Source organism: Gopherus evgoodei, chromosome 23, assembly GCF_007399415.2.
Source record: "Gopherus evgoodei ecotype Sinaloan lineage chromosome 23, rGopEvg1_v1.p, whole genome shotgun sequence".
Taxonomy (NCBI): domain Eukaryota; kingdom Metazoa; phylum Chordata; order Testudines; family Testudinidae; genus Gopherus; species Gopherus evgoodei.
In genome coordinates this window covers 14,017,162-14,040,129 of record NC_044344.1, presented here as the reverse complement: position 1 = coordinate 14,040,129, position 22,968 = coordinate 14,017,162, and the positions used below count along the sequence as shown (strand labels likewise).

General features: G+C 41.7%; 1 protein-coding gene across 1 annotated transcript in view; it reads right to left on the bottom strand.

The window, feature by feature from the left end:
* MYO1D (myosin ID) overlaps nucleotides 1-22,968 on the bottom strand; it is a 341,939-nt gene that overhangs the window by 147,978 nt on the left and 170,993 nt on the right. Inside the window, exons 17-19 of the mRNA XM_030541463.1 lie at nucleotides 4,697-4,920; nucleotides 3,248-3,392; nucleotides 2,438-2,542 (exon numbers count right to left, since the gene is read on the bottom strand). Coding sequence (XP_030397323.1) covers nucleotides 2,438-2,542; nucleotides 3,248-3,392; nucleotides 4,697-4,920 — 474 coding nt within the window. The remainder of the gene's footprint in view (nucleotides 1-2,437; nucleotides 2,543-3,247; nucleotides 3,393-4,696; nucleotides 4,921-22,968) is intronic.

Genomic DNA, 22,968 nt, shown 5'->3' with positions numbered 1-22,968 from the left:
TTTACAAAAGTAGAATTATGTACAAAGATACATAACTGCCCTCAAAAATGAAACAATGTAAAACTTGTAGGCACTAAAGTTCACTCAGTCCTATTGTTCAGCCAATCACTAAGACAAATCTGTTTTCATTACACTGCTGCCTGCTTCTTATTTACAATGTCATCTGAAAGTGAGAACAGGCATTCACATGGCACTTTTGCAGCCAGCGTTGCAAGGTATTTACATGCCAGATATGCTAAACATTCATATGCCCCTTCATGCTTCAGCCACCATTCCAGAGGACATGCTTCCATTCCTTAAAAAAAAAAAGGTGCTAATTAAATTTGTGACTGAACTCCTTGGGAGAGAACTGTAAGTCTCTGTTTTACCCTCATTCTGCCATATATTTCAAGTTGCAGCAGTCTCGGATGATGACCCAGCACATCTTCATTTTAAGAACACTCTTACTGCAGATTTGACAAAATGCAAAGAAGGAACCAATAAGAGGTTTCTAAAAATAGCTACAGCACCCGACTCAAGGTTTAAGAATCTGAAGTGCTGTCCAAAATCTGAGAGGTTTGGAGCATTCTTTCAGAAGTTTTAAGAGAGCAACACTCAGATGCAGAAATTACAGAACCTGAACCACCAAAAAATAAAATCAACTTTCTGCTGGTGGCATCTCACTCAGATGATGAAAATGAACATATGTCGGTCCGCCCTGCTTTGTATTGTTATTGAGCAGAACCTGTCATCAGCACGGATGCACGTCATCTGGAATGGTGGTTGAAGCATGGAGGGACATATGAGTCTTTAGCGCATCTGGCACAAACATCTTGCAACGCTGACTACAACAGTGCCATGCGAATGCCTGTTCTCACTTTCAGGTGACACTGAAAACAAGAAACAGGCAGTACTATCTCCTGCAAATTGCAACCAAACTTGTCTGTGTGAGTGATGGGCTGCAGAATGACTGAGTGGACAGGTAGGCTCTAAAGTTTAACATGGTTTTCTTTCTGAATGCAGTTATTTTTTGCACAAAATTCTACATTTGTAAACTCAACTTTCACGATAAAGAGATTGCACTACAGTATTTGTAATTAGGTGAACTGAAAAATACTATTTCTTTTGTTTTTTACAGTGAAAATATTTGTGATTAAAAAAATACAAAGTGAGCACTGTACACTTTGTATTCTATGTTGTAACTGAAATCAATATATTTGAAAATGTAGAAAACATCCAAAATATTTAAATAAATGGTATTCTATTATTAACAGTTTGATTAATCACCATAATTTTTTGTATTGCCTTGACAGCCCTAATACAAATAACACAAGTATGAAGGGACAAAATTAGAAAGGCCAAGGCACAAAACAAGATAAAACTAGCTAGAGACATAAAGGGTAACACGAAAACATTCTACAAACATAATAGAAGCAAGAGGAAGACCAAGGACAGGGTAGGCCCATTACTCAATGAGTGCGGAAAAGCAGTAACAGAAAGTGTGGAACTAGTAGAGGTGCTTAATAATTTCTTTGTTTTGGTTTTCACCAAGAAGGTTGGTGGTCATTGGACATCTAACATAGTGAATGCCAGTGAAAAGGAGGTAGGATCAGAGGCTAAAATAGGAAAAGAACAAGTTAAAAATTTCTTAGACAAGTTAGATGTTTTCATGTCACCAGGGCCTGTGAAATGCATCCTAGAATACTCAAGGAGTTGCCTGAGGAGATATCTGAGCCATTAGCAATTATCTTTGAAAAATCACGGAGGATGGGAAAGATTCCAGAAGACTGGAAAAGGACAAATAAAGTGACAATCTATAAAAAGGGAAATAGGGACAAGCCAGGCAATTATGGACCAATCGGCTTAACTTTAGTACCCAGAAAGAAAGTGGAGCAAATAATCAAGCAATGAATTTGCAAACATCTAGAAGATAAAAAGGTGACAAGTAACAGTCAAATCGTGTCAAACCAACCTGATAGGTTTCTTTGACAGGTTAATAACCCTTGTGGATGGGGGGAAGCAGTAGATGTGGTATTTCTTGACTTTAGTAAAGCTTTAGATACTGTATTGCATGATCTTCTCACAAACAAACTAGGGAAATGCAACCCAGATGGAGCTAGATCACAAAGGAATTTAGAGAATAGTTTGTTACTCAGTGCCTGTGAGCTTTAGTGAAAAGCAACCTTCAATGATATGCCTTCTGTTCGGGCTGCTGCTTTGAACTCCACCTGATATATTACAGAAGATAAAACATCTACTCCAAACTCAATCTCCCTAAAGCAACAAACGAACAGAAAAGGCTGCTCAGAATTCAAATATTTTCTCCTCATCCTTAGCATCAGAAAACTTCACTTCAGCCACAAGAAAATTAGTCTGTGGCATTTCTATTCCCAGCCTAGCTTCTGACTTTCTGTAGATTTCTCTCTCTCCTCCTCTATCAACCATTCATTCTGCTTACCTTGCGGACGTGACATGAGAAGAGCACATTCATGTACTTGTCCTTCCTCTTCAACTCATTGGCAATAAGCATGAAAGAGCCTGTGGTCTGAGGATTATCTGGTTTCTGGAAGAGCAAACGAAGATACATAATTTTTCTTAATTACCAAATAGAGCAATCATGCTTTGTCAACCTAGGCCTGATGGAATGGTAAGCTCACCAAGAAGTCTGTAATACATTCCCTTATCATGAGACTTTATCAGTCATTTCCTTGCAGTACAGAAACACAGCATCCTGAGTTTTACATGCTTTTCTAAAGGACCTTTTAGAAACAAAGGGCTTAAGGGGAAAAGGAAGGCTCTAATAAGCTGGAGCTACCTTTGAGGAAGATGCATAAGGAGATTTCCACTACGCGCTCAGAGGCAGACAGTTTAGCATTTTTCTCTGCCTAGACCTCCGTTTATGCTATTTTCTAACTTCCAGCCTAACTACTACAATTTTAGTCTCACGTTGCATTTTTCATCATATCTCTGGCCACTGGAAGAGTCAACTGACAATATTAATCGGTATCTTGATTAACAGTGGTCTCAAGAATAATGAGAATAAGATTTGGTATTTACAAAATTATAGTTCTTAGCATAGTAAAAGTTGGAACCTTTTTGAAATGTTTTACAGACTACTTCTTATCGGAGGAGTTGGAATGCATTTCATTTTTAGAACCCACACTGTTTTCAGACTCTCCTCTCCTGATTCCCTTAGCCCTCACCAGGGAAGCTCTTCCCTGTTCAGCTGCACTGACTAAAGACTGAACATTTCTATCACAGCACTCACCGATGCAATATAGTTACCCTCCCAGGCTCTTTGTAGCCCAATATCTGCTCGGTGACCCTTCAACAATTCCATGGCAGCAACCTTAGCTCTGACCTGAGGCAGATCTTCTGGTGGGATGCTCTTGATGAGCACATTTGCTCTCCACCTGAAAAAAGAAAACAGAAATCAACTCCAAAGTTTATCTGTGCCCCATAGCAAGACCAGACTAATCTGGAGCCTTACGTGATTTACATTGGGAGGGTCGGGGTAAACAGAGTTTTCTAGCTGTCATTATTCAGCTGAAGTCATTTTTCAAGCAACACACTTAGTGACTTTGTAAGAGATGGCATCACAATATTGGAGACAATAAACATGGAACTCCATGTTTATTGTCTCCAATTCCACAATAAAATGTTTTCCTACCTGCAAGTCCTGTAAACATGCCCTGGCATCCAAGAACCATGCTGGGCTGTTAGCACATCACCAGTAATAAAGGTTCTGCAAGCCAAATTCTTGGCTCAGCTATCCCATTTCCCTTTAATGACAGCCCTTAATTTAATCTAGGTATCCCTAATTCCCCACGTAGGTATCCCTAATTGACTTGAGATAACTCCTTCTCAGTTTACACATACTCCCCGGCGCATACTGCAGGAGATGAGGGCAGCCTTGTCACCCGCCTCTTAGCCTTATCTCCAGCAGGTCCTGCAGAAGGATAATCCCTGCCCACCCCACACCCTCTTTTCATCAGGCCCTTGTCCCGTGAACCTCCCCGGCTGCCCCACCCATACATACCTTGTGTGACCTGCAGCCGGTTTGCTTTCGAACTGTGCCACAGGCATATCTGTACACGCTCATGCGCCATGCTCTCCATTTCCTCATCCTCGTGTCTCGCACTGACACTAAATGGTGGGACCTAATGCCACCTGTTGAGGGTGAGCAACCCCAGTGGGCCAGCTTATACTCCACCTTAGCCCCACGGCACCCTGGGGAAGTTCCTCTCTCCATTCACGTATCCGGGCAGAGTTCCTCTGGGCAGCATCCGCTGGCTCCCATGGCACCTTCAAGGAGCAGTGGGCGCTGTTCAGGGTTCTCTGCTCACTGTTCCCTTCAGGCTCCCTATTTTTGACCCTTTGACCCACACACCTGTCCTTGTTAATTAAGGGGAGGCAGGCTGAAAAACTATTTGAGTCCCGGGCTCGGCGGATCCTCCCCATAGGCTGGGGGAGCTTCCTTTAGCCACGGGCAGGCTTGTACCTGTCCACCTCCCAGAACCCAATATGAGGACCCTTTTATAGCCATCCATCTGACTTTGTCACAATACACACAATATGTCTTCTACAGAATAAAAGTACATCTACTATATGAAAAATATATTCACATAAGAATTAGCAATGGCCATTGATTCTTATGTTTTAGTTTATGACCAATGATGTCTGTCATTTAGAATGAAATAAAGGGTTTTCCTCGTACCTGTGATAAATTGTCTGCAGTGCTTCTTCGAAACGGCGCAGCACTTTTGGAGGGCTGGGCCACTTCACATGCTTTCCATAATCCCTCATGGACCTGACGTTATGGAAACGCCTGGTGACCTCACGGATGTAGGACTTTACCTTGTAGCGGCGGTAGTACTTAATTATTGTGAGGGCAGCCCTTGTCCTCTTATACCGAAGGCGGGCTAGTGTGCCCCTCCAGACCTAGAGGAGGAGAAGAGTTGAGATTTTTAACAATACGAAGCTGTGAAATCATTTACCCTCTAATATACTTTCACATTCTGTTCCTACCCAAGTTCTGCAGAAGGAAAAAAGAAAGTGATGCAATTTTGGGGGAATTCGCTTTTCTGTAAAACTTAAATTGGGTCAAAAATCCTGTTATACAGATGCTAATCTCAGAGCTGCTTCCATTCCTATGTATTTAGGGAGCAGAATTTTAGCACAGTATCAGCTAGAAATGAATAAAATAAATTCAGCAAAAGAGTAATTGATTTCAGCCATCATCCTTCTATGGAATTAAGCAAATCTTTGGTTCAGGTTACATCCCCAAACACTTCATCCCTTGTGTACTACTGTGCCACCTCCCTGCATTACAGGACTGGAGGAAAGGGAAAGGAAGAATGATGGGACAATAAGTATGGTGACCTCTGCTCAGCCAGACTAATCAGCACTCCCAGGATTCCCTGCTACATTTATACCCTAGAGTGCACCATAAAACTCCGAAGAGAAGCCCTAAAGCAGAAACTCTTGTATGCTCTCAGACGTCCTTGCAGACACATCATGCAAATAAAAAGGTAATGACAAGCATTTGTGTCTAGCTTTGCTGGACCTTGATGGTAAAGAATTTTTCCTTTTTTTCTTTTGTTGCTGTGCCTGCTTTCAAGAAGAGAGAAGATGGGTGAGGTAATATCTTCTAGTGGACTAACTTCTTTTGGTGAAAGAGACAAGCTCTGTGTAGCTTGTAGATGGATGGACATGTTGGGACGTAAAGTCTACTCTGCAGGGGGTCTCCAACTCAGGGTCTCTCTCTAACAGCAGTTGGTCCCATAAAATATATTCCCTCCTCCTCTTGTCGCTCTAATATCCTGGGACCAACATGGCTGCGACAACATTGTTTTCAAGTGGTCTTCCCACAGCAAGTGCTGACCTGTCTGCAGTTCTGCCTCTATCAACATCAGATTCTTGATTTCATTACAATGTATAAGAGGAAAATTACCTTCACATGGGGGAAAATGCATTGCCCTAGCTGAGCAGGTAGCATTGTTCCTATCTTGTAACCAGATAACTTTAATGCGTTCATTTGAGTGCTCTCCAGCTAACATGCACATTCCTGAGAAATCAGCACACAGCTGCCCTTCAACTTTAGGATCATTTACCAAGATGATGGCTTGTATTTTTGTTTCTTCATAGGGTTACACTTGAAAGATAATGAGCCTCCTACCCATGAAAAGAGTGCTTCACAACTCACTCAGGGCTCTGCTAGAGAATTTATCTCTCTCCTGAGCCCCACATATGCACATCAAGCCTTCTATTTACACAAGGATTAATTATCTAAGGCGATTTCCAGAGTGGAATTTATTTGTTGTATGAAGCGGTGTCAGAAGTTCTCTCTTGCAAGGTTTACTAAACATCTTCCTATATGTGAGAGAAGATCAGGAGTACTGACAGAGGAAAAACAGATATACAGATGCTCTTCACTAAAGAGGTAGAATATTTAAAGAGAACTAAAGCGGTAGAATATTTAAAGAGACACTAAGGCTCATGGGGCCTAAAAGGTACAGTAATATTTTCTCAGAATGACCCTCTCCTCATTTTCGCTTTTAACTCAAAGCCCTTTTGTAGTATAAAACATCTCCAACCAATGGCTGGCCCCTCACCCTCAAGAGACAAGGCTTATTCCTGAAACAGACAGCAGGCTGCTCCCTTACGGGCTAGAACATGCTGTCTCTGTAGTAAATGGTCTCACCTTTAGCATGCCAAGAACTAAGAAGGAATCTGATCCCCTATGTAACATTGCCTGAACCCTTGACTTCCAGGTCAAAACAATTCTCTCACTACTTATTCCCTAACATTTGCATTTTTTGTTAGCTGGTAACCACAACACAACAGATTGTGAGTCAATCTCCCCACCACCCATCAATCCCCCCACCCACCCCCAAGGGTGAAGAAAGTCCTTAGAGTACACGTTAGATCATTCTCTACACCTTTCTGCAGAAAATCTAGGCTTTGAACACTTGCAAACATCAATCTTTTAAGGAAGCATTTGCATAATATGCACTACGGCTTCTAGTATGGCCAGAGGGTATTACGTTCCAGGTAGCTGGAAGCATATTGTTACATATTGGCTAAGACCTTCCTTTCATGAACCAAGCCCTCAGAAATAAGATTCCTAGATTCCAAGGCTGGAAGGGACCATTGTTATTATCCAGTCTGATCTCCTCTGTAACTAGTCATAGAATTTCCCTCAAAATAATCCGTTGAGCAGAGCTGTTAGAAAAATATCCAGTCTTGATTTAAAAATGGTCACTGATGGAGAACCCACCACAACCCTTGGTACACTGTGCCAATGGTTAATCACTATCAAAACATATGCCTTATTTCCAGTCTGAATTTTTCCTGCTTCAACTTCCAGCCACTGGATCACGTCCTACCTTTCTCTTCTGGATTGAAGAGCCCATTATCACACATCTGATCCCCATGTAGGTACTTACAGATTAATCAACTCACCCTTTAGCCTTCTGTTTGTTAAGATAAATAGATTGAGTTCCTTGAATCAAGCACTATAAGAAATGGTTTCCAATCCCTTAATCATTCTCATGGCTCTTCTCTGAACCTTCTCCAATTTATCAACATCCTTCTGGAACTGTGGACACCAGAACTGGCCACAGTACTCCAGAAGTGGTCGCTCCAGTGCCAGAGGTAAAATAATCTCTCTACTCTTACTTGAGACTCCCCTGTTTATGCATCCCAGAATCCCATTAGTTCTTTTGGCCATAGCGTCATATTTGGAGCTCATGTTCAGCTGATTACCCACCATAATCCTCAAATCTTTTTAAGAGTCACTGCTTCCCAGGAGAGAGTCCTCCATTGTGGAAGTATGGCCTACATTCTTTGTTCCTAGATGTATACATTTACATTTAGCCACATTCAGACACACATTGTTTGCTGGCACCAAGCGATCCCAATCACTCTGAATCAGTGTCTTGTCCTCTTCATTATTTACCACTTCTCCAATTTTTGTATCATCTGCAAACTTTACTAGAGATGATTGTATGATTTCTTTCTGGTTATTGATGAAAATGTTAAATAGCATAGGGCCAAGAATAGATCACAGCAGGACCTCACTGGAAACACACCAGCTCAATGATGATTCCCCATTTACAATCACATTTTGAGACCTAACAGTTAGCCTGTTTTAAATCTATTTAGCATATGCGTCATTCTAGGTTTTTTTAATCAAAATATCATGCTGTACCAAGCCAAATGCCTTATAGAAATCTAAGTATATTCCATCAACACTATCTCCTTTATTGATCAAACTTGATTTTTTTTTTTAATGAGCTTACAAGTAAAACGATCTATTTTCCATAAACCCATGTTAACTGGCAATAATTACATTACCCTCCTTCAATTTCTTCATTGAGTTACTCCTGAGGCACAGAATTCATACTGTCTGCAGATTTCTTTGCTCCCTGCAGAAAAAATGGGGGAGCAAATAAATCTGTGGGGAACATGTGCCCCATCCCTGGCAACCCAGGCACGTCTGCCCGGAGCAGCCGGCAGAGATGTAGATCACTGTGCAGAGGGGTGGGGAGACTGGGTGTCAGTGGAGAGATGTTAAGGGGGCAGGGCTGGGCACATGCCTGCCTGCGAATGAGCAAGCAACACTCTGTCCCTCTCACTTGCTATTGTGGTGCCCCTGGCTTGGAGGAGTAGGACTTTGAGGCAGAACCGTAAAAACTAAGTAGGCAGGCTGCTAATGTTCCCATTGACAGTTAATTGTTCCCATTCTTAGTCAATTCCCCCAGGAGCCTAAAAACCGTGTAAAAGTTTTAAGGCTCCTTTACAATCGCCAGAGTGGTGTAAAGCAGCAGTTCCCAACCGGGGGTCTGCAGTTCCCTGGAGGTCCACAAGCCCTTTACAGGGGGGTCACAGGGCCCTGCAGCTAAAACTCACAGCCTGAGCCCCAGCACCCTCCGCGGGGCTGAAGCCCTGATCCCCAACACACCCCACAGGGATGAAGCCAGGAGCCATGGGGCTGAATCCCGAGCCCTGGTGCTCCCCACAGGGCGGAAGCCCTGAGTCCATGAGTGGAGTTGTGGGGGGGAGCACAGAGGGCATTCCCCCCCCCAAACAGCAGTGCAAGAGCAGGGCAGTCCCTGGGGCAGCTTAACCATGCCACACCCACCTCCTTCTCTCCTCATCCCCTGGGGCCAGGTCGGAGGTGGGAAGCAGGAGTCGGGAAGTGCAGGGCAACCCACGAGTCCCCTCCTTCTTCACTGGGCCCTGTAGTTTTCATAGCATGGTGGCGTGAGGGGGAGGGAAACTCAGAAAGAAAAAGATTGAGAGCCCCTGGAGTAAAGGAGCCTTATCGTAAATGACAGTAAGGGAATCCTCAAGCTAGGAAGATCTAGGTGCTTTTTCACCTTTTTTCCTGTGCCAGTGTGGCACAATGGGGTTGCATTAGAGCTCAGGATCTATTTTACTTACCCATTAAAAAATGCAGGACAATGATTTGCAAAAAAGTGTATGACTTTCATATGTGAAACTGAGCAATTTAAAATGACATTCTACTTTACTTTTATTCTGGTGTTGGTGTTGGGTACAAATGACAGTAGGTCATGCTGGTGGGTGAGTAACACTATGTGAAAGAAGGCAGAGGCAAATATATAAAAAAATTAAATGAATCAGACAGTACCATAGTATCTCTATGGATAGAAATTCCATGTTTGAATAAGAGTATATCAATAGGAACATCCTATCGACCACCTGACCAGGATGGTGATGGTGACTGTGAAAAGCTCAGGGGGATTAGAGAGGCTACAAACGTAGAAAACTCAATAAAAATGGGGGATTTCAACTATCCCCATATTGACTGGTACATGTTGTGACGGGTTTGGTCACAGAGACCCCCTTGGGACTGTCACCTGATGTGCTGAAATTACCTGAGCCCGTTTTCCCCTGATGGCTTAGGACTCCAGAACCCTGCCCTGTTGAGCCAGACACGTTACCCTGCTGCAATATAGACCCAGGTCTGAACCAAAGCTACAGGCTTTAACTGAAAACCACTCAGCAGGTAACCTATCTCCAACCCCCAGACACCCAGTTCCCAATGGGATCCAAACCCCAAATAAATCCATTTTACTCTGTATAAAGCTTATACAGGGTAAACTCATGAACTGTCTGCCCTCTAACACTGATAGAGAGATATGCACAGCTGTTTGCTCCCCCAGGTATTAATAACTTACTCTGGGTTTGTTAACAAACAAAAGTGATTTTATTAAGTATAAACAGTAGGATTTAAGTGGTTTCAAGTAATAACAGACAGAACAAAGTCAGTTACCAAGAAAACAAAACAAAACACGCAAGTCTAAGCTTAATACATTTAAGAAACTGAGTACAGGTAAATCTCACCCTCAGAGATGGGCCAATAAGCTTCTTTCACAGACAAGACTCCTCCTTGGTCTGGGCCCGATCCTTTCCCCTGGTACAGTTCTTGTTAGTTCCTGCTCAGGTGGTAACTAGGGGATTTCTCATGACTGGCAGCCTCCTTGTTCTGATCAACCCCCTTTTATAGCTTCAGTGGGAACCCTTTGTCTCTCTGGATCCCCACCCCTCCTTCTAAATGGAAAAGGACCAAATCTAAGATGGATTCCAGTATCATGTGACATGGTCACATGTCCGGTGAGATTCCCAGCTTTCATTCTTCCAGGGCTGGCCTACACATCCCCAGGAAAGTTTGCAAGTAAACAGAGCCATTCACAACCAATTGTCCTAGTCAATGGGAGCCATCAAGATTGGAAGCCACCATTAACGGACCACACTTTGCATAATTACAATAGGACTACAGAGTAATACTTCATATTTCTAGTCTGCAAGATGCATGGAAATGTTTTAAAAATACAATAATAGAAGCTCAAACTAAATATACACCCCAAATTTAAAATAAGAGAACGAAAAAATGCCACCATGGCTAAGCAGACTAAGAGTCGGCTAGAGGCAACAAGATATCTTTTAAAAATTGGAAACCAAATCCTACTGAGGAAAATAGAAAGTAGCATAAACTCTGGCAAGTCTAGTGAAAAAGGATAATTAGTAGGCCAAAAAAGAATTAGAAGAGCAACTAGCAAAAGGCACAATAACTAACAGCAAAAATCTTTTAAGTACATCAGAAGTAGGAAGACTGCCAATCATTGGGGCCACTGGCTGACTGAGGTGCTAAAGGAGCATTCAATTACGACAAAGCCATTGCAAAGACGCTAACTTAATTCTTTGCATTGGTCTTCACTGCAGAGGATGTGAGGGAAGATTCCATCACCTGAAGGAATATTTTTAGGTGACTAATCTGAGGAACTGTCCAAGATTCAGGTGTTGACAGAGGAGGTTTTGGAACAAATTGAGAAATTAAGCAGTACTAAATCACCAGGACCAGATGGCGTTTACCAAGAATTCTGAAGGAACTCAAATATGAAAATGCAGAACTGTGGTATGTAACCTATCCCTTTAATGATACTCTGCACATCACTGGAAGATAGCTAACGTAATGCCCATTTTTTAAAAAAGGCCCAGAGGTGATCCTGGCAATTACAGACTGGTTAAGTCTAACTTCAGTACTAGGCAAATTGATTGAAACTACAGTAAAGAATAAAATCATCAGATGCATAGGCCGTGTACACACTATAAAGTTATGTTGACTCAAGTTACATTGGCATACAGCCATTGCAGTTAACACATCACTTGTCCACATGCATACTTGGCTCTTTTTATTGGCAGTGTGCATAGTCACCAAGAGTGCTTGAATCAATGCAGAGCACCACGGGTAGGTATTCTGCTATGCTGCTGGCTACCGTACAGTGCACTGTCTTTTGTGAAGTTTAGGCAACACATGATGAGGCTGGAACGAGTCACATGGGGTGATTGGAAGCATCTTCCCAGTTTGCAACTCTCTCTATTCCATAACATTATCTACAGCTCATAATGTGTGTCTTTTTTTCGAAGCCCCACAAACCCATGCAGTTCTCCTTGTTGGCCACCATCTCAAACAGAAAATGAACAGATCTGCACCACTGTCATGAGCAGTGCAAACACGGGGAACACAATCCTGGAGTATTGCAAGGCTGCAAGAAGAACTGAGTGAGTGGGGAATCATGACAATTCCTTGGAGGACAGACTGGTGTGGGACCTAGTAAGAACCAATTCAAAGTCGTTCACAGAGCAGTTGCAGATAGCGGGGTGCTGCTTCTGGTCCTAAGAAACAAGTGCTGACTGGCGGGATCAGACTGTAACACAGGTTTGGGATGACAAGTAGTGGCTGCAGAACTTTTGGATGTACAAGGTCACATTCCTGATCTGTGCACTGAACTCAACCAAGCCCTCCAGTGCAGGGACACCAAAATGAGAGCTGCACTGACAATGGAGAAGCAAGTGGCAACTGCACTGTGGAAACCTGCAACGCCAGATTGCTACCAGTCAGTCGGATCAATTTGGAGTCAGGAAATCCACTGGGGGGGCCATTGTCATGCAAGTGTGCAGAGCCATTAAATCAGCTCCTGCTGTCACTCTCGGCAATACGCAGGACACAGTGGATTGATCAGCAGCAATGGGGCTCCCGAACTGTGGTGGAGCAATAGACAGCATGCCTGTCTGCCCTATTCTGGCAACAGACCACCTTGCCACTGAGTACATCAGCAGAAAGAGCTACTTTTCTATGGTTGTGCAAGCATTTTGGGATGCTTCACAGACGTCAAATGTGGGCTGATCAAGGAAGTTGGGTGATTCTCTTGTCTTTAAGACCACAGGACTGTTCAGAAAGCTACAAACAGGGACTCTCTTTCCCAGCCAGCCAATCTACTATTGGGAATGTAGAAATGCCGACAGTGATCCTGAGGGACCGAGCCCACCCCTTGCTCATGAAGTCGTACACCAGCCACCTTGACAGCAAGGAATCATTCAACTACCAGCTCAGCAGGTGCAGAATGACAGCTGAATGTGCCTTTGGTAGAGTGAAGAGTTGCTGATGTTTACTCACAAGATTGGAGCTCAGTGAGAAAAATATCAGGAAAAAGATCTTGGAATCATTGTGGATAGTTCTCGAATACTGTGTACAGATGTGGTCTCCTCATCTCACAGAAAAGGTTCAGAAAAGAGCAACTAAAATGATTAGGGGTTTGGAGAGGGTCCCATATAAGGAAAGATTAAAGAGGCTAGGACTCTTCAGCTTGGAAAAGAGGAGACTAAGGGGAGATATGATAGAGTGATGAGTGAGGTGGAGAAAGTGGATAAGGAAAAGTTATTTACTTATTCCCATAATACAAGAAGTAGGGGTCACCAAATGAAATTAATGGGCATCAGGTTTAAAACAAATAAAAGGAAGTTCTTCATGCAGTGCACAGTCAACTTGTGGAACTCCTTGCCTGAGGAGGTTGTGAAGCCTAGGACTATAACAGCGTTTAAAAGGGAACTGGATAAATTCATGGTGGTTAAGTCCATAAATGGCTATTAGCCAGGATGGGTAAGGAATGGTGTCCCTAGCCTCTGTTTGTCAGCAGGTGGAGATGGACGGCAGGAGAGAGATCACTTGATCGTTGCCTGTTAGGTTCACTCCTTCTGGGGCACCTGGCATTGGCCACTGTCGGTAGACAGATACTGGGCTAGCTGGACCTTTGGTCTGACTTGGTACGGCCGGTCTTATGTTCTTATTCCAATGGTTATATCTCCCTGCTGTGTCCTGCACAATGTGTGTGAAGAAAATGGAGGAAGTTTCCGCCGGGGTGGAGTGGTTGTCTGCTGAATTTGAACATCCAGACACAACGGCTATTAGAAGAGCTCAACACGGAGCTATATGGCTCAGAGAGGGTTTGAAAGACCATTTTAACACTGAGCCACAGTAGTGTGTGTTATTCTAGTGTGCTCTACTTGGCCCAGCGAGACTTGTGTGGTGATTGTGGTACATGGAGGAATAAAACATTGTCAATACGAGGAAAGATTAAAAAGACTGGAACTGTTCAGCAGGGAAAAGATAATGGAGGGATATGACAGAGGTCTATAAAACCATGAATGTTGTGGAGAAAATGAATAAGAAACTTATTTACCCCTTCACATAACACACGAATCAGGAGTCACCCAATGAAATTAATAGGCAGCTGATGTAAAACAAACAAAGTGAAGTATTTCTTCACACAACACATGGTCAACCTGTGGAACTCATTGGCAGGGGATGCTGTGAAGGCCAAAAGCACAACTGGGTTAAAAAAAGAATTTGATAAGTTCATGGAGGATAGGGCTATCAATGGCTATTAGCCAAGATGGTCAGGGATGCAACCCCATGCTCTGGATGCCCCTAAGCCTCAGACTGCCAGATGCTAGGCCTGGACAACAGGGGATGGATCACTCAATGATTGTCCTGCACTGTTAATTCCTTCTGAAGCATCTGGCACCAGCCACTATTGGAAGACATTGGTTTGACCCAGTAGGGCCATTCTTATGTCCAGCAAGCTCCTCAGCCAGCTCTTTTAAAAAAAACCTCTTGGATTTCTGGAGCTGATTTTATTTCTACTTATGTAATCAGAAGCAAAATCTTAACTCCGCTGCTCAAAAGCATGCGCTTCTCAGAAGAAGAGATTACCAGAAAGTTAACATTGCAGAACGCTAATCTCTGGTTACGTCTACACTACAGATCTTACCGCGGCACAGCAGCGGCACCGGTGTATGCTCAATCGTGGAGCCACTCTATGCTGATGGGAGAGAGTTCTCCCAGCGGCATAATTAAACCGCCCCCAATGAGCAGCAATTGTGACTCCCAACAACATAGCACTGTCACGCCAGTGCTTTTGTCAGTGTAGTTTGTCTGTCTGTGGGTGTTTTTTTCACACCCAACTGACAAAAGTGCTAGTGCAGACATAGCCTCAGTCTCAGAAACAGCTAGGCCATTTTGGTGGAAACTGTCTAAAACAATTCAGCCTTAACCAGACATCTGGCATGAAAAATTTCAGCCCACACTGTCAAAGTATGGCAATGTTATACACAATAGAAAACAGGATCTTGTAGTGAGAAGTGCCAGGCAACATTAATAGTCAGAGCTACCAGCCCCATCTATAATTAACCCCCTAAATTATCCTTTTCGCTGTTTTCTCGTTTGGTTTTAGAATGTAAACATGTGGGGGCCCTTTGCCTTTATTGGGCTGTCTTATACCATGGTGAGCATACTAAAAATAACAGAGCAATAGCATTAAGTTGTTACTGACCCAGACTGGATCTGAACTGGTGAGCTAGAGGTGGAAGGCTCTATATCATTAGCAGTCTTTTGATCCATACAGTGCCTCGTTCTCTCTCTCTCACACATACACACACACACAACAGGAGAAAAATACATTTCAATATCTAACAAACCATTAAAATGAGGTAAAGCAGTTGGACACAGAGGGAAAAATAAGCCCTAAGGGACCACCTTAAAACTATTCTAAAGTTTTCCAAGGCTGTCTCCACGATTTGTTATGTGCAGCCTAACAGTAAGTACAACAGCAACCTTGAGAATGAATTTATATAAACACTATCATAGAGTAAAAACCATTAATCTAATTTTTTAAAATGTTCTTAACTCCTAGAACATAATAAAATTACTGATGATAAACTACAGACACACACTGAAGCAGAACAAAAACAAACAGTTTTAAGGTACAGCACAATCCAGTTTCTTAGACTTTCAGTTAAGTGCAATTTGGTCACATCCCAAGACTGTATATGCAGTCTCTCTGAAATCTTTGGAAATAAGGTGGTATTGTAGAAAAGTCCTAGTGAAGCACCAATTGTCATAGGCTTCTTTTACAGATGTCGTATCATATGCTGCTTCAACTCTTGCTCTTATGATGCAACCAGAAACCTTTAATGGGTCTCCCAGGTTATACCACAAAAGGGAAACTCCCAGGCTTGTCAAACTTAAAACAGGGGGCCTGGGGTTGCAATTCAGATTTTCCGAGAGAATGCAGAGTAAACAGATTAATCTAATAGATGCTTTCTAGTTATCTTTCCCCAAGTTATTGTCTGACTGAAGTCACCAAGGGTGGCATTTGTGCTTTTTGATTTCTTGGGAAAGACCAACATAAAAGGCAGATATCCAATCCTCTTATCCTGAATCAAAACTTGCTATAGTTGACACACTCGAACCAGGTGGCCAGTAAAGGGTATATTCCAATTAAAATGCAAAGCGCCATCAGGGCGCTGGTGAGCTCCAATCTCTATATTTAGCAAGTGTCTGGCTCACTTTCCATCTAATTTCCATAATCAATTAGACCCAAGGCTTGTGCATCCTTCCTAACTGCAGAAAAAGATTAGGAGCAAAGTCTTAATGCATTCATGTTCACTGCTCAAACAATTGCTCGCTCCTAAAACTTTTGTTTACTAAGGCAAAGAAAGAGCTCCAGTTAAATAAACATATTTACAACTACCACCAGTGGAAAATTAGAGCAAAGAGACTTGACTTGAAATTGAGGTTTCTTCCCAGTTTTTGTTTTTTCAAAAGAGCCAATTTTTGTTCTTTTCTGGATTGATTTTACTTTTCCTTTAATCCCCATAACACAGCAAGGTGATATGTGCTTTATAAATGTCCACAGACAGATGGAGCCAATTTCCCCCACACTACACTAGACTTTTAGCTACATTTCAAGATGCTTCCAGCTAAGTCAATCTATACCATCACATGGACAGCTAATGTGGATTCGGCCACACCAAACTATGTTAAGAATTTTTCATGACATCTGATTATGAATATCAATGCAATATTAGCGTCAAAGCCTAGCCAGAACCATTTAAAAACCACAGGAGTTTTAAAGCAACCACACACACAATATTCAGTTGAATTAAAAAAAACATGAATCCCCACCTATGTTCTTCTCCAATCTTTAGTTTGCCCTGGATAGGCTCTCCAGGCTTTGAAAATCTGTTTCCCCTACCAGCTGTGGTGGTTAAATGAATAATGGGAAGCAGATGAGGAGTGTTTTTTAAAAGGGCCAATTTCACAAAGCTGAAAACACTTGTGAGCCAAATCAGCTGGGAGGAAGAGTTTAATTGGAAAAATATGACTGATAATTGGGAATTGCTTAAGAACACTTTACTAGATGCCCCAAAAGCCAATCAAGGAATAAAGCCGAATTGGTTAAAAAACTAACCTGGTTTAGAGAACTGAAAGCACTATAAATATTTAAAAAACTATACAACAAATGGAAGGAAGGAGATGATAGTAATGAACATAAATCAGAAGCCAGGAATTACAGAAAATTGCTTCCCTTACCAAAGGGGGACATACGGTCAGCAAAGTTAAGGACAATAAGGAGGAATGTAACTATATTAGGAACAAAAAGAATACTAATACTGGTAATGGCCCATTACTAGATGCAATGGTAGAATTATTATTATTATTATTAACAACAGTAATACAAAAAAGGCAGAAGTGTTCAATAAATATTTCTGTCCTGTAGCAGGAAAAATCAGATGGTATGGTCATACGATGATGAAGAACTATTTTCCATTCCAACAATAAATTAGGAAGATGTTAAACAGCAGCTACTATAGCTAGGCATTTTTAAATCAACCAGTCCAGGAGCCGAAGAGCTTTAAAACAGCTGGTTGAGGAGCTCACTGGACCATTAATGTTGATTTTCAGTATGTCTTGGAACACTGGGGAAGCTCCAGAAGACTGGAAGAAAGCTAACATTGTGATATTTAAAAAGGGTAAACGAGATGACTCAAATAATTACAGGCTTGTCAGTCTGACATCAATCTCAGGCAAGATAATGGAGTGGCTCAGGCTCAGTGGTTCAGGCAAGATAACGGATAGTGAGACTCCACTAATAAAGAATTAAAGGAAGGTACTATAATTAATACCAAACAACATGGGTTTATGAAAAACAGTTTGTCAAAGTAACCTGATTTTCTTTTATTAGATTACAAGTTGGGTAGATAAAGTAATAGTGTTGACATAATATACTTAGACTTCTATAAGGCATTTGACTGGTACAGCATGTCGTTTTGATTAAAAAACTAGAATACAAAATTAACATGGTACATATTAAAATGGATTAAAAGCTGGCTGATAGGTCTCAAAACATAATTGTAAACAGGGAATCATCATTGATTGGGTGTTTCTCTACTGGGGTCTCAAAGGTCCTATGTTCATTATTTAACATTTTGATCAATGACCTGGAGTGGGGGGGTCAGGGAGGAAAGGTCACCACTGAAAGTTTGACAATGACACCAATTGGGAGAATGATAAATAATGAAGAACAGATCACTGATTCAGAGCATTCTGGATCTCTTAGTAAGCTGGGTACCAGCAAACAATATGCACCCGAATATGACTAAATGTAAATATATACATATAGGAACATAGAATGTAGCCATACTTACAGGATGGAGGACTCTATCCTGGGAAGCAGTGACTCTAAACAAGATCTGGGGAGTCGTGGTGGATAATTACCTAAATACATGAGCTCCCAGTGCAATAATGTAGCCAAAAGGGCTAATGAGACCCCTGGATACATAAACAGGGGAATCTTAAGTAGGTTATTTTACCTTTGAATTTGGTGCTGGTGCAACTGCTGATGGAATCTTGTGTCCAGTTCTGGTGTCCACAATTTAAGAAGGATGCTGATAAGTTGGAGAGGGTACAGAGAAGAGCCACAAGAATGATTAAAGGATTAGAAACCATGCCTTATAGTGATAGATTCCAGGTGCTCAATTTTTGTAGCTTAACAAAGAAAAGGTTATTTGGTGAGCTGATTACACTAAGTGCCTGCAAGGAGGAACAAATATTGAATAATGGGCTCTTCAGTCTAGCAGACAAAGGTATAACAGGATCCAAAAGTTCAAACAGAAGGTAAACAGATCAGACTACAAATAAGGCATAAATTTTTAATAGTTAGGGTAATTAACCCTTTAAACTACCTACCACAGTTGTGCTAGATTCACCACTGACCAAGATTTGATGTTTTTCTAAAAGATCTGTTCTAGGAATTATTTTGAGGGAGTTCTCTGTCCCATGTTGTGCAGAAGATCAGGCTTCGAATCTAAGGTACATCGGCTATGACACAGATTGAGTCATTTTCCTTCTATGAGACATGGTGGCAGGAGTCCTCCAAAAGGGTATTGAATCATACAGTTGTTTCTTACCGATGTATATTCAGCACTAAATCTAAGAATACATCAAGGTCACCTTGTACAGACAGTTGTGCTGTGCAGAAAAGGGATAATCTAATATGCATGGTACTCCACATTCATATTCCAACTGTATGTTGGAAGCATAATCAAGAGAAAAATGCAACTCCAAAGTCACAACAGCTGTTGTAATTCATTCTGTGTGAATGGTTTAAAAAGGATTCAGGAATGCAACTTCTTTCTGAAACTGCTTTGATTTATTGAGCAGCTTTTATCTAGTACAGGGTCCAAGCTTCTGCCTGACCAAGTTGGAATTTCAACACCTGAGTCTGGCACAACTTGAGGATGTTGAGCATATATGTATGTAAAAAAATCAAGAGATGTGCTACAGTTCTTACTAGTAGCCATTACTAGGTATTCCCCTGGTCATATTTTTGATGATTCTAAAGTAGTAATCGCCTTCTGGTTTTCCATTCTCAAAGCAAATATTTTTCAGTAAATGTAATTACTCTCTTAGATTTTTTAAATTAAAGAGCTTGTCCAAAAGCCTTGTATACAAATTAAAATGTACAATTCATACACAACTTCAGAAGATAGAATAGAAAAGATTCTTGAAGTGTTCACCTTTAAGTATAAAATATAGTATAATTCATGTGTTATATTTCTGTGCAGGATATGGACACGTGTTTTAAAATGCATGCCCATAGGTCTTCTCAGTTCTAGCCAGCAGGTTAACAAAAGAGGTGCGCAGGTTCCTTCAAAATTTGAACTGAAATTCAGCCAAACTCTACCCCAATTCACACAACTAAAATAAACCTAATCCAGATTAACCCCACCTTCACAGTCACCAACAAACAGGCAAAAACCAAAATTAAATATTCTATTCTAGGGACTTCAACCTTCCCATACCTCTCAATCTCCCCCCACCTCCACCCCCGCAAGCCCAAGAAAATAGATAGGCCTTGCAAAGTGCCTGTAAGGCCATAAATTTAGGCTATTTTGGATATAGGGTGGCAACAGCATCTCAGTCATGGACCTTTCATAGAAAATCAAAATCTGGATTTGTACAGACACCACATAATTTCAGATAGTATAAAATGACTCATTAAGACCATGAGATGATGCTATCCAAACACACAAACAAGCAAAAAGTGAAGTGCAGTTTAAATTCAAAAAACAAACCAAGCCTTTGTAAATTAAATACCAGTTTCATGCTGCAGAAGGTACATGACCCTTGGGAAAATAGTTCATGCTTTCTATAACCTAACACACCCCTTCCCACTAGGCCTCCTTCACACTTGCCTGAAGTGTTTCTTGATCAATATTTCATGCTGCCCTAGTATAGCTGCCCTCAAGGCATCCAAACTAAGAAAAAAAACACTCTAGCTAGAAAATTCACATAGATGTGAACCTTGCTACACAGCTTCTGAAAAGTCTCAAAATGGGAGATGTTATTAAACATTTAAGTCAAAAGTGCGGCACATAAATAGCATGTAGGGCTGCATTTAACTCCTCTGAACACCAGGTGTTAGAGAATAAATGCTCAGACCTGAATCCAGGTTTTAATTATGTGACTTCCAATTGTGCTTCAAAGACCTCATCTCCTTGCAGACAAGGGATACGAGAGAGTGGACAGTACTCCAGTACTGAACCAACTGAGCCACTTGCATGCACGGTTTGCGAAAATTCCTTTAGTTCAAGTTTATAAAGAAAGCAGGCACAATATGGTACACCTCTACTCCGATATAACGCAACCCAATGTAACATGAATTTGGATATAACGTGGCAAAGCAGCGCTCCGGTGGGCAGGGCTGCACACTCTGGCAGATCAAAGCAAGTTCAATATAATGGAAGTTTCACCTATAATGCGGTAAGATTTTTTGGCTCCCGAGGACGGCGTTACATCGAGGAAGAGGTGTATTTAATTTTTTAATATATGTGTTTCAATGTCTACAATTCCAATAGCAAATTTCTATTAGAGGGTGAGGACCTATAAGCAACGAGTGGAAAACCACCTGCTTTACACATGTACCATAGAATCATAGAATATCAGGGTTGGAAGGGACCTCAGGAGGTCATCTAGTCCAACCCCCTGCTTCATCGGACATCAAGAAGTGGGCATTATTTATTTCTACTGAAAAGAAATAATTTCACTAGAGAAAGAACTGTGAATGGAATGGAGATTAATTAGGTTATATTCAGATACTGCATCCTATGATAAACCTGTTCCCTCTTACAAGTACTGAAGATAGAGCAAATCATTTGGTTTGGTTTCATGTACAATAGTCATCATGCTGTGTGTGAAATATGGAGTTGAGAGCATTAAAATCCATGGCAACATGAATGTTCTGCTTAGCTAATACATCTAGCAAACAAGCCAAGGTTTCAACGAATGGCATAGGGGTATGCATGCATATCTCTTATGCATGCATATATCTTTAAGGTTCAAACTGGTCCTTCACTGTAATATTTAATCAAAAGAGGTCTTTCAATTCCACACCAAGGAGTTTACTACATTCATGCTGGTGCTCTTAGGATCACCCTGTCAATGGGGACACTGGTGTGAAAAAAAATCCTACCTATTACTAGGGTCACTAGACAGCAAGTGTGAAAAATCGGGACGGGAGTGGGAGGGTAATAGGAGCCTATAAAAGAAAAAATCGGGACTGTCCCTATAAAATCAGGACATCTGGTTGCCCTACCTGTTACTGCTTCTTGCAGTGTTTCTGCAGAATGTTTTGTCCCTGCTAGTCAGGAAAGACAAGCCCCAGGAGAAGGAAGCATACCAAGGTCTCCTACATTAACTAACCACAGCATTTTCAATCTTCAGAACCTGTGAATTAACAATTTCCCTCCCAGCTCTCATTTTAAAAAGCTGGGAGGGAAATTGTTTTCCCATCCTGCCAAAATTTCCACGATAGCAAAAAAATTCCCAAATTTAGACGAAAGGCAAAATCTTTATAATTTTATTAACCAAAAATTCGAAAAAGTTAGGTCAGTCAAAATGTTTGGTTTCAATTCTGACCATTTTATTTATTTACTATAATTACCTTTCATTTCTCAACAAAAAGTCATTTCAAACTGAAAACTAGAATTGTTAGTTATCAACAATTTAGAAGTTGAAAAATTTGTCAAAACTGACCCTTTACCACAAAAAGTTTTGTTTTGATGAATCTGCATTTTCCAGTGAAAAATATTTTGACAAGTTCCTGACTACCTGTAGTTCAAATAGTCATGATGTCTAATGCATATTATTCAGCAAGCAGCTATAAAAAGGCATCACTCTGCATATGCAAGACTGCTCCCCAGGAACTCCTCTCCTCACTCCACCAAAAGAATCAATCAATACATACGATATCTTGTATTGACTCCATGCCAAGAGTGAATAAAATCCATCCCAAATATCTCTGAACAGTTTCTCGTGGAGTTTGTCTTCACTAGGTAATCTTAGTGGAATTAAGCAACACTATAAGCAGTTGAATATGATTATCAATAATCATGTTTATTACAGTAGGGTCAAAGGCCCAACCAACAATGGGGACCCCACTGTGCTGCTAGGTATACAAACACACAGTAGAGTGCTCCTGCCACAAAGAACTTACAATCTAAACCAGTGGTTCTCAAACTATCATTGTGGGCTGCAGGTTGAGAACTACAGCGTGCCTTCCCACCCCAAAAAAAACCAACCCTCTACAGTCCCCTATGGCAAGTGCCCCCCACACCCAGAGACCCTGCCACAGAGGGGCCCGGAGGGGAGCCCTGGGCGGGGGGCAGACAGCTGGGACCCAGAATCCTGCCTTGCAGGGCCAGGCAGCTGAACCGCACCGCACTGAGCAGGGCCACCAGCAGCCAGACCGGGATCCAGCTGCGCGGGGCCAGTCAGCC